The 12,852-nt window shown below is 32.8% G+C and overlaps 1 protein-coding gene across 1 annotated transcript in view; it reads right to left on the minus strand.

The window, feature by feature from the left end:
• CDH18 (cadherin 18, type 2) overlaps positions 1-12,852 on the minus strand; it is a 210,810-nt gene that overhangs the window by 21,200 nt on the left and 176,758 nt on the right. Inside the window, exon 8 of the mRNA XM_012653179.1 lies at positions 6,710-6,827. Coding sequence (XP_012508633.1) covers positions 6,710-6,827 — 118 coding nt within the window. The remainder of the gene's footprint in view (positions 1-6,709; positions 6,828-12,852) is intronic.

The raw sequence follows: 12,852 nt of genomic DNA on the forward strand, positions 1-12,852 counted from the left end.
CTTATTTTCATTTGGCTGCAATGGCTAGAAATATTTTGCCAATGAAGTTTTTTAATAATTGATAGTTGTGATTTCTGAGGCATTCAGTATTTTAAAATGCCACTTTCTTAATTGTTACATGAATGTTTTCTTAGATAGGAAGAAGATGCTTTTATTGTAGTTTTTTCTTTCAAATGTCATTAAAAGAAGATACATTGACTATTCACTTCTAATTTTGCAAATGAGTATTTTGAAAACATTCATTCTCTTTACAATTTAAATAGTCTGGAAATTTGTAAAATTATTTCATCATCTGTCAAGTTAGAAGATTTCTCTAAACATATATATGTGTGTATATATATATATATATACACACACATACACACACACATACACACATATATATCTTTCAATCGTAAATCTAATTCTTCTTAACTCAGGGTAATTTAATTATTTCATTATTGCATTTTCAACTATTTATTTTTTAGTTATCTTCAATGTGACCTTGACTCATAGTGTTTCCTGTATGATTTCAAATTCTTAATATTTTCATCTCTCTTTTTAAGAATGTAATAATTATCTACATATCTCCAGTTTACAAAAGAGGAAACTGAGGCACAGGTATGAGCAAATACCTGTAGAATAAAAGATGCCTTGCAATCAACAGTTTGCCCTCCACATATTTTCCCCTTTCTGGAACTGAAACTTCTCTAGTTATCTTTGCAGTTTTCTGATACTGTTAAATAAATAAATATTTTCTTGAAATTTCAAGCTTTTCTATTTGTTATCAGTGGAAACACTGGTCAGTCAAAAACTAGCTATTTTACCCAGACCCACATTTTATAATGCATCATTAAATAATTGCAGCATAAACTGGGCTTCAAAGAAAGAACACTGTTCAATGATGATCTAATTATCATGGAGATACTGGCTGCTTGGATATTCTCTGGTATGCTACAGATATTTGTTCTTTCAAATTCAATTAATTTGGGTTAGAACCCCACCCCATGTACTGAGAAAAGCCAAGATCATCTCCAAAATTTCTGAGGATTAGGACAGGCTGTAAAACATTGCCCCTCTTCCTGCAGTCACTATTTCAAACAAATTTTCCCTTTTTCTCTGTCACTTATTGACCCTGTTTCTCTTACACGCCTGCTACAAATCTGTACTTCCCAAAGTAAGATGTGCTCAGAGTTAAACTACTAATGAAGGTTTGGGTAAACAGACCGCCCTGAAAGAGCAGCAGATATCTGAACAGGATATCAGATAACAGACATTGTAGTCCAAGAACTGATTTCAAGCTCATTCTTTCTCCCAAATATTTACTGGGATGACAGGTACAGCTAAATAAACTTGACATATAGATGGATTCTGATGGTCACTTCCAAAGCAGAGAGACTTTCAGATTCGCAAGAAAATATTTAGATATTGGCCCAAATCTATCCACTAGCCTTTAAGACATTGGAGGAATCCCTGGGAATCATAGCTCAAAAAAACCTCTCTAAGCAGAAGACCACAGGACATCGCAGGGGTCAAGTTAGTTGAAGGACAGAGGCAGTTAGTATGTTTTGGGGCCTATTAAAACGTACTTATACATCTGCATGAGACTTGTAAGCTCACGTGAAAATATTGCCAATTTTAAAAATATGGTAAGATGATAAAGTTCAATTGGACACTACTGAAAGCTGAATTACTGGCCTGAAAGATCAAAAGGGAAACAACATAGAATGTTTCAGAGTTAGACTCTAGAAACAGCTTGGCTCTATTTGAAACCTGGTTTCTCTATGAATTACATGTGAGATCATGGTCAAGTCCTTGTTTTCACTGTGCCAACTCTGTGTTTAAATTTGAAAGAACAAACATCTGTAGCATACCAGGGAATATCCAAGCAATCGGCATCTCCATGATAATTAGGTTATCATTGAACAGTGTCCTTTCTTTGAAGCCCAGTTTATGTTGCAATTATTTAATGACACTCTTCCAAAATGGCTCTTGCTTTACAAAATGTAGGTCTGGGTAAAATGGGTAGTTTTTGACTGACCAATGCTCCCATTGATAACAAAGAGAGAAGCTTGAAATTTCAAGACAATATTGTTTAATGATATCAGAAAACTGCCAAGATAACTAGAGGAATTTCAACTCCAGAGAGGGAAAATAAATGTGGAGGAGTGAAGTATTGATCACAAATATAGGCATTTGCTTGTACGAAAAACTAACAAGATGCTGGGATTCCAAGCTCTGCAAAGAGAAACTAGGAAACCTTATTGAAGCTTCATGGACGTGCAGTCAAATTAGAAATTGAGGGGCCTCAAATACATGACTGATTTTCCCTAAAGACATTTGTTAAATTGAAAGTTTAAATTGGAAGTTAATTTGAAAATTTAACAGAAAGCTAAAACCCTAAGCTGAGAAGACCTGGAAGACGTAGAAGAGCTTTTTTTGCCATATCTTGGCGTTGACCAATGATTAATGGACCAGGGTGAGTGCACAAGCATGCTCTCAGTGGAAAGCCCTAAAGGGTCATGCTCTAGGAATAGGAACAAATGAGAAATAAACTGAATTTAAGCAAAATTGCAAATCAGCCCCGACTCAGCTTAGACTCTGATTGGATTTAAGTGATAATCCTCCACTCTAATTGCTTATCAGAGAAAATAGTGAATACTCTCTGGAGAAACAGATTATCATTTGAGCTTCTTCAAGTGCTATGGCTTGAATTTTGTCCCCTCCAAATTTCATGTGTTGGAAACTTCATCACTAAAGTAATACTGTGGGAGGTAGGGCCTAATGGAAGGTGTTTAGGTCATTAGGGCTCCACTCTCACGAATAGATTAATGCTGCAATCAAAAGGGCTTTCAGGAAAGGATTTTCTCTCTTCCCATATCCTGCCATATGAGGAAAAGTTTTCCTTTCTCTGGAAGAGGCAGCATTCAAGATGTCATCTTGGAAGTAGAGATCAGGCCCTTACTAGACTCCAAATGATCTGAGACTTCCCAGCATCCAGAACTGTGAGAAATAAATTTTTCTTCTTTATAAATTACCCAGTCTCAGGTTTTCTGTTATAGCAGCACCAAATGTGTGACATTTAATCAAAAAATACTAGACATATCAAGGAACAAGACCATCTGTCCCAGTCTGGTCCCCCTTTCCCCCAACCACACAGAAAAAAACAAAAATTGGCATCTGATCCAGATATTAGAGTAGGCTAGCAATAATTATAAGATCACTAATACTAATATGTTCAAGAAAATAGAAGAAAAAATAATTTCACCAGTGATTTACATACCTATAAAAGGATGAAATGGCTATCCATGAGAACAATGAGTATTTGGACCATGTTTTCTTTGAATGGATGTATTTGCTCTACTTAAGACTCTTGCTTCCTTTAGAAGGCCAGCCATTAACTCCATGCTGGTACTTTCTGCCAATATATTCCCAGCCTATGTCACAGTGAATAATAAAACTAGGTTCAAAACAGAATGGGCTCCAGTTCTATCCAGGATAATACAAGAGGTACTAGATCACCACTGTTTTTTTGTGACTTTGTTGTACTCCATGGTATACATATACCACATTTTATTAATCCACTCATGGATTGATAGGCACTTGGGTTGTTTCCACATCTTTGCAATTGCAAATTGTGCTGCTATAGACAATCTAGTGAAGATTTTTTGTTTTTTTTATAAAATGTCTTTTTTTTTTCCTTTGGGTAGATGCCCAGTAATGGGATTCCTGGATCAAATGGTAGTTCTACTGTTAGCTCCTTGAGGTATCTCCATATGACCTTCCATAGAGTTTGTACTAAAATAAAGAAACTCTTTAAAATAAACATGATAGAACATTCAAGACAGCTGTAATGCTCAGATAAATTAGCAGGTTCCAAATTAATCAGGGATAGGCCATATGGCAGGAAAGATCTTATGGGAATGGGAAAGATCTAGGAAAACATGAACATTGTCTTAAATTTAGCCATTTAGCAAGCAGATCTGGGTATTAAATAGGAGAATCTAATCTGGTCATAGATGAGGAAGATCTTCTTAGTTGGTATGAGGAAATTAGCTACCTTATGTGATTCTGGGTGTAAACACTACTAAGGTATTCATCTTTGGTATGAGCTTAGTACATACACATTAACAAGTTAGAATAATTAAATAGGTCCTTTTACAATAGTTTCTAGTAGGAATTACTTCAATGAAGTATCAAGAAATGTGAAGGAGGTCTGGTCTACAACAACACCATGCATTTCTGTCCATCTCTCTTTGTGGAAATCTGTTTCTCTGTGCTCATTGTTTGCCATAGAGCAATTTAGGAGATGACACTAAATCAATGGCTTCTTGATCATATAACCTGGCTTAAAGGCTATGTCTGGTTTCTATTGTTTCTCTGAATATGTAGTTTCATGTAAGTAGTAGGCACAGGAAATAAATGGCTTTAATTTGTTCTTGTAGATTTCTTTCTTTATGTTCTGGGGCCATGTTAATGTCTATTAACTTATGTAATGCAATGCCCAGGCACCCAGGATCCAGTAGGACAGGATTGTCTGACTCTTACTCTGTTACGTTTTATTCTGATTGTTGTCTAGAGAAATATTTATGCATACATATAAATGAATGTATGTATGTACATATATACACATGCATTTATTCTGGTATGGCTATTCCATTTTTAATTTCATCTTTATATGTTATTATCTATAATTGCCTTACCTGTGGAGAAAAGACTATATGTTTCTAATGCCTTTATATACAATAACATTAATTCTCCCAAGGCTGAAAAGTTGGTATTTCTAATCATGATTGATGGATGTGAAAACTGAGGCTTGGGAGGTTAAGGGGCTGATCTTATGTAGCAAAAACAAGTCTGCTTACTCAGGTCCATGTTTTCAGCTATACACTGATAGCCCCTTTCCAAATAATTGCTGTTCTTTCTAGCCAAGAGAAATTATTTCTGCATTATTTATAATTTCATCAGTTCTCAAAAATTATAAAAAATATTCATACAAATATATTTAAACATCTCTACCACTATAAAACTGTTCACAGGCTTCTCAAATTTGAGATGGTAAGTATTCATTTCCATGGTTAAAATTAACGTTTCCAAATGTACACACAAACCCTTTCAAAAGTTTGTATATATTTTGAGAAGAATACCTTCCAGCACTGGTAATGTTGTCATATCACTGAATTAAGACATTTCAAATACAACTATTAGTTAAATTCACAAATTCCAGACATAATAATCCTGTTTGAAGAACTTTTGGTTATGGACGTGGGTTCCAATGAAAATAACATTCTCCTGTTTTCTAAAGTACTTTTAGAGTTATGCCTATGTAGGTTAAATGCTTAAATTTAGCACATATTTAAACCTATATCAAATTTTATCATAATATTATCATATTAAATTTATTTTAAAAACATAAAGTTTGTATTGGAATAGAAAAATTCCAAATGAAATATAAGCATGTGTATCCAGATATGATTTCAGTTTACTAAGGAAGCAAGTTCCCCCAAATTATGAAATTTTTGAAATATGAGAAAATATAAATTGATTTTTTAACACAGTTCACATGTTTAAGTATTCTCAGTATAGTTGGATTATGAGATATAATATTCAAATGTAAGTAAATGTGAAATAGTCAAATACAATTTGCCATGTACAAACAATATATATTCTCATAAGTAAAGCTCACATAGGGTTACTTCAAATGGGAGAGGCAATTAAGCTTTGTATGTTCATGTGAACCTTTTTATGGCTGCATGCACACTATGGTATCCTGGTTACATTTATAGACCATTAGGGATAATGGGAAAAATGCTTTTAGCAGGTTGTCATTTAGTGACTTACTTTTGAAAATTCTCCTTTTAGAAATGTACAAAGAGGAAATTAAATGTTTACTTCAAAATGTGTGTGTCATTGTTTCCTTCATGTGATTCTGAGGCTAGCATTAAATCCTAAATTACAGCATATTCAGATAAACACGATCAAAGATAGTTTGCGGAAGGAGAAAGTTGATACTAATCAGAAAATTTCACATACTGAATGAAATACTATTTCCCTAAAGTATCAAGAACGACTTGTACACAATCTTGAGGAATCTACCAGATCGGGCATCTAAATAATGATGAATCTTCCACAGTTACTAAATTATGGGATTCTTCCCAGCCCCCTACCCCCAATACGAGAGATTAAATAAAATGATCCAAAAACTTCCACATTCCACAATATTGTACATAATTATGCATATCTTTCTATGTATATTTTGGGAAATATTCCCACTAACAAGAGGAAATATAATTTGTACAGCATATATTGATAGCTTTGCTAATACAAGGTGATTTCAAGCATAGCATTTCCTTTTGTGACTGTCTCTAGGACATATTTTTCATTTTTTCTAATTTAAATATTTTTTCCCTCCTAGCAATTACAGCACTCTCATAAACAAGTTTGTCAGCTAAGATTTCTTTTAAAATTTGTCCAAGAGCACATTACATGTACATTTCTTATTTATAGGGATGCTTCTAAATAAATTCAATGAAAGTTATTTGTACATATGGCTCAATTTTAAATATAAGCTATTCACAAATCATAACACATTAACATCAAACTGACATTAAATGCTGATTTGCAAGCTGTTCACGGGTATATAAGAATACTGAAAAACTGATCAAGCCTATTCCACATCAAGTTAAAGCAGAAACTACATAGATCAAAAAATATATGTATTTATGTTCACCTTCATTGTCCTTAAGAGTGAAGTTTGGGTTCATTGGCAGGTGTTCATCGAGAAAGAAGTTAAACCTTGGTCCATTGGCAAAATCATCTTTATCAACGGCGCTGATGGTGTGAATAACCTAAAGAAAAGACAAATACTTAAAAATAAATTTAATTTTGCTTATTCCTTTGATTTTAATTATACTGTATTATTTTCAATTGTTAAAACAAAATAATTTTTAAAATATTCCTTTATCCAACTTGAGTCTTTCCAAATTCAACTCATAAAATTACCAATTAACTTGCTCTCCCTTGCATTAGATCTTAGGAAGATCAAGGCACAATGTATAAGCTTTCACACTTTATTTTCTAACATGGCAAAACATTAAATTTATCTTTATTACTCGTAACATTGTGGAGTCATTTAGTTGTAAGATTTTGTACGGACACTTGTTAGAAAAGACATAAAATATTGTTTGTGCAAATATAAATATCCCAGTGTTGATGCAGAGCAGTCTTGTAGTGTATGTTGTTCTCAGTCAGTAAATGCAAGAGCAGTGTAGTCTTACATTTTTTACTCTTGCAGGAGGCCTTTGAGACCATGATCCAGCTCATGTATTTTACAGATGATGAACCTGGGTCTTGTAAGGACTGTGATGTGCCACAAATCTCTAAAATAGTGGCAGAGGCAAAATCAGACCCTTCATTCATTTATTGATAATGTCCCACCTCTAGTGGTCAAGAGAAAGCAATTCTAAAATCTGAAATTAATACACGTTAAGTAGCATAGTAAGTTAGAATATATAAATAAAATATTCCAGGTGGCCCAAGAGCAGAACACAAATTTTAATAGTTGTGGCCACAATATTCCTTAAAAAAAAATTAAACAAGCAAATATTTTTTTAAAAAATGATCCTAATGTTTAAGTGTTTTCTTTCTAGCCCTTTCTTGGAAAAATCAGAAGCAAAGAGGGAAAGATGAGCTGTAAAAATAGTATTTATTGTTTGTGAAATACAATGTGTCCATTTTAAAAGTTGATACAATTTCTTAGAACGTTTTACCCGATATCAGCCAATTTCAGTATTTTACAAGGGAAATAACACATTAAGGAATATCATAGTTAAAACCTGCATTCCTCTCCATGTCCTGAGCCCATTATTTTGTCAGGAAGAAAGAGTGGTCGGTGGGAATAAAACCAGGAAAGCAAGTATTCTCATCGGGTGCAAGTGAAGAATGCTGTGCTTCAGGGTGTGGAAGTGATCAGCTTCGTCCAAATGTTCACCCAGCTCACTCCTTCCAACCTTTCCATCACTGCTCAAAAGTACTCACTCAGCAAGAGATCTTATGTGCTCCTCACCCCTCACTGCCAAAGAAATCTCTACACTTCTCTATTTACCTCCATATTTATTTATGAGCTGAAAATTTCCTATTTGCTTATTGATCGTTTTCTTCTTTCATTTAAAGCACCACTAGTCTCTGAATAGATCATTTCTCCTTTGTTTTGGCTTTTGACTCTGAGTAGGAGAATGCATTGATGGATAATCAGAAGCAATGCGACCATTTTTTTCAAGTGCACGGAAAGTTTCAAATAGAGTTCAAGGCGTTACATCACCTGAGGAACATACCCACCTTCTCTATATGTCGGTTAATATAAAACTGAGATGACAACTATGTCAAATTTTCACGTTTGTCTTCAAGGTTAAATAAATATGAGCTTTTAAGCAGGCACAACATACTCCCCTATCCCCAGCCACACACCCACACATACCCTAAGTTACCACCTACCTTGCTCTTTATTCACTGTGATTCTCCATTTTCTCTATAATATGTCATAACATACTAACACATCTGCAATTTTACTTCTTATTTCTTATCCTGGAATATAATTTGCAGGCATTGATGGAGAACGATTCACTTAAATCAACTGAGCTATTTAATGTTTCTTGTTATCACTTCTGTGGGATTGTTATTTCCCTTTCTATTATTTCAAAGTTAATTTATAAATTAATGTTTTCTTAATATTTTTATAAACATGAGACTTATTATACTTTTTTTAAACTCTGACATTTATATTCTATTGTTTTCTGTGTTTCTATAATCTTTACTAAAGTTTCATTTCCATTTTTATGTAGGTAATTTCAAATCTGAATTTAACAAGCAGCTCACTTCTGACAAATTTGTTTTTCTTAGAGAGAAACTCTCAGTCTCATCTATGTAGGAAATGATGATTTGATTGTCACATTTTGTTTAACAGTGTCCCATTCATCTAGAACACTATTGTAGAATTTTTAATCATGCATCTATGCTTAAATTTTCATCCATAGTATTTATGAAAAATGTTTCTAAACCTTGGGATATTGGTCTCCTTTTGTCCAGAATTCTGGAATATTCTCTTGATCTGAGATGGCTTATTCAAATTTTCTGTGTTACTAATCTCCCTGTTCCTTTCATAAGGAAATAGGATTTATATCCATTGTCACCTAAGACTTTCATTACAAACATGCCTAAGAGGTTAACAGGTTTTTGGTTTTTAGAAGATGTAAACTTCTGGCAAATATCTAGATAATTGCCAGGTTTCCATTATCAATATTTTCTACTCCTTTGTCAGAGTTGTGATTTATATACACCATGTTGCCTTTGCTTTCTGTTTGTGTAATTGGTTGGCGATGTAAAATCCCTGACAATTTCTTTTTGATTCTCATTCCTTCCAACTGAACCGAAATGTTCTCTATTATATATCCATGATATAATTAGTACGTAAAATGATTATTTATTTTGATACATATGGCAGAAATAAAGCCACAAATTAGTTTACCTTTCAAAAGCAAGGGGGGAGAAACCAAATTAATAGTGTTTATAAATATTACCAGGAAAAATTTTTGATGATATCCACAAATAAATGTAGCTACTTTTTAAATTTTATTTTCTATAAACTATTATTGCTTGAGTACTTTATTAGGAAAAAAAGTTAGTGCCACAAATTTATTAAAATATCATAACATTAGATTTGGTAAATGAACTTGCCTTAAGCATTTTAATTGAAAAGGAAGTTCTAAGAAAGATATAGTGTCTTATTTAATCAATGAGTCTGTTTCATAATATATTCCTCAATACAACCTGCACACCTTTATTTGATAATAATGTCAACTTTTTTTAGTTAAATGAGCTTGATGTTTGACACAGTAAAAAAAATCTCTGTTGATCTAGTTAACTTTTTTCACTCAAAGTTATATAGTTAATAATTGCATGTGATTGGGACAAAGGCTAGTGGTATGTAACAAAATGATTTCTTTTTTGTGTTATGCTTTCTAAGTTTACTTCTAATGAAAAATAAAAGGAACCCAGAGGAAATTCAATATGAATAAAATACAATGCAATCCCTTTATTTTTCAAGGTTTCTAAGTTAGGAACATCTAAAATCTTTTGAATTCACTCTGCTTTGGGAACTGACTTGAAATTTCATGCATGCATGACTTTCTTTTTAATATTTTTTCAGTCAAGATACCTGGAAGATTATTTTTTTCAAAACAGGAAAATATTTTAACTCAGATGACTGTATTGTTGTAGTTCACATTGATAGCTGAATTTACCTGAACTCCGGCTGTTATAAGTGGTTTGAACTTTCATATGAGACCAATCTCTTTGCCATAGCAACACACTGATATATTTAGGTGCACAGCATCCATAATAGAAATATCTGTAATTCTAAAAGCAATTGCCATTGAAAGAAGAACTGTCATATAGCTGGGCAATGACAAATAAAATTGCAGAAAACTTATTTCACCAATTATTCTTTAAATTGAGTTTCCTATTAAAATTCTGCATCAAAACACATGAAGTTCTTCCACAAATGGTTTGAATGTAAGGTTAAAAGAGTCAAAGACTGCGAAGTTAAATAAGCAATGAAAAGAACCAGGCCATTTTACTCTAATTGGTTAGTCACACAAGTAGACCACCTGTAATGGTAATGATTTGTTTAAATATGCCTGACACAAGCAATACTCAAAAATGATTTTTCTCCCCTCAATTAAAGTTTAAATTCATTTTGGTGAGAGATTTGGAAACATATGCTAAACAACAACATACAGAGTTCAATTGTTTTATAATTAAAGACAAGAATGATGGCTAAATATAGTTTTTAAGGAACCAAATGAAGTAATCACATAACTTAATCAACTTATAAAACTTAATCAAAATATCTTAGAATTTAAGGGTGCTAAGGATAGCAATTACTTTTTAAAAATCAAAAACAAAAATATAAAAAAAGAAAACTACTATGTAAATAAATGGTTAATGAGACCCATACAAGGAAAAAAAAAAAAAAAACAAGTTGTCAGAGATATAGCCATCTCCAAAGCGTATAATAGTTTTTCATGCAGAAAATAAAGCAAGTCATAAAGGAATCTGAAATTTATCAGGCATGTATTCATAGAATCTCAGCGTTAGGAGGTCCCTGAAATTCTGACAATTTGTTTTACAGAGATGAAGAAAGCACTTGTTAATGTCACATAAAATCATTTGTAGAAATGCTACAGGGCTTTTGCAGTCAATGCAGAGGGTATAACAGAGGGCCTAGGTTAGTAACGCCACATTTAGAGGGGAGCAAGTCTTAGGGAGAATAAAATGAATTTATCTCATGAGCAAGAAGTAGACAATATGAGAGGTCAACAAAAAACGTCAAGCCACAGGCCAGAACACTGACACCGGCCATTTGAATTTAGGAGCAGATGTTCACATACGCAGAAAAAAGTATCAACTGAGCTAAGAGCAAGTGCTAGGTGTAATGTGCCCAGATTTTCAGCAGCCTACACAGGTGGCTATGGACTAGTAAGTGTTGTGTCATAGTACAAGAACATTCTTTACCCTTGAAGCTTTGCACTGAGCTTGAGATTTTAAAAATACAATTTACTTGCTTTTTTAAATAAATATTTAAAAATTATAGCTAATCAGAAAGCAATGTTTGATGTAAATATTAGCTTATGGTTGGTTCTTTATATACTATTTCAAATGATATTTTCAATTTACCAATTTTTAAATTTCTGAGTGACCTACTAATCATAGAAATAAAGCTTCATTGAAGGAAAAGAGCTAAGTTTTAAGAGTTGCTATCTAGAGAGGTAGTAATTGAATCTTAGCAAGGGTAATATTTATTCTTAGGGTTTTATTTTTTAATGTGATGTTAAGTGGCATAGTGTTTAAACTTAATTTTCTCATTGTTTGTGGTATGAAGAAATATAAGTAGCATGCTTATACTGACTTGATATGTAGCAAATGTGTTAATCTCATCCAAAATTTCCACCAGTGTATAGTAGCATTGTGACTGTTGGTGTAGTTGTCAATGTGTGTTGAACTTAGTCAAATGCTTTGAATTCACCTGTTGAGGTCGATTTTGATTTTTCTTCTTCCCATTTTAATGTATTGTTCTTTTTTGGCTTTATTTTTTTTTTTTTGCAGATATTTTATTTATTATATTTATAGCTATGGTCATGAGAGAGAGTAGCTCTGATTCAATTATCTTTGTCAACTTTTGATAATAAGGTTATGTTGTCATTGCAAAACACTTTAAAAAATGATTTCCCCCTTTTTCTGAACTCTTAAATATTTTGTTTAATTACTGTAACAATTTTCCCTAAATTTTTACTAGAATTCACCATTAATGCCATGAGAACAGGATTTACTTGTGGAAATCTTTTTATTTCTATATTTCATGTATTTACTAAATAGAGGTTTGATTAGTCTTTCATTATTCTTGTGCCAGCTTTGACAAATTTTTCTTTTCTAAAAATGTATGTGTTGTATCTAAATTTTCAAATTTTTATGTAAGATGATTTATTGTAACATACTATTGATTTTTTAATTTCAAAATACTAAGGGGGTACAAATGTTTTTTTACATGGATATCTAGTATAATATTTAAGAGGAGGCTATTAGCGTGCCTATCACCAGAAAAGTGTTTACTGTACCCGAAACCCCTCACCCGTTCCCATCCTCCCCTCTTCTTGGTTTCTAATGTCCTCTACAACTCTTTGCGCCCATGTGTGTGCATCGTTTAGCTCCTAATAATTGATTTCTGGAATCGGTAAGGGCAGTAGTTACCTCCCCTTTATTTTTCCTAATGTTGTTTTTTATTTGTTCTCTTATCTCTCTCTTTTTTATATCAGTCTT

The sequence above is a fragment of the Propithecus coquereli genome, unplaced genomic scaffold, assembly GCF_000956105.1.
Source record: "Propithecus coquereli isolate 6110/MARCELLA unplaced genomic scaffold, Pcoq_1.0 Scaffold417, whole genome shotgun sequence".
Lineage (NCBI taxonomy): Eukaryota > Metazoa > Chordata > Mammalia > Primates > Indriidae > Propithecus > Propithecus coquereli.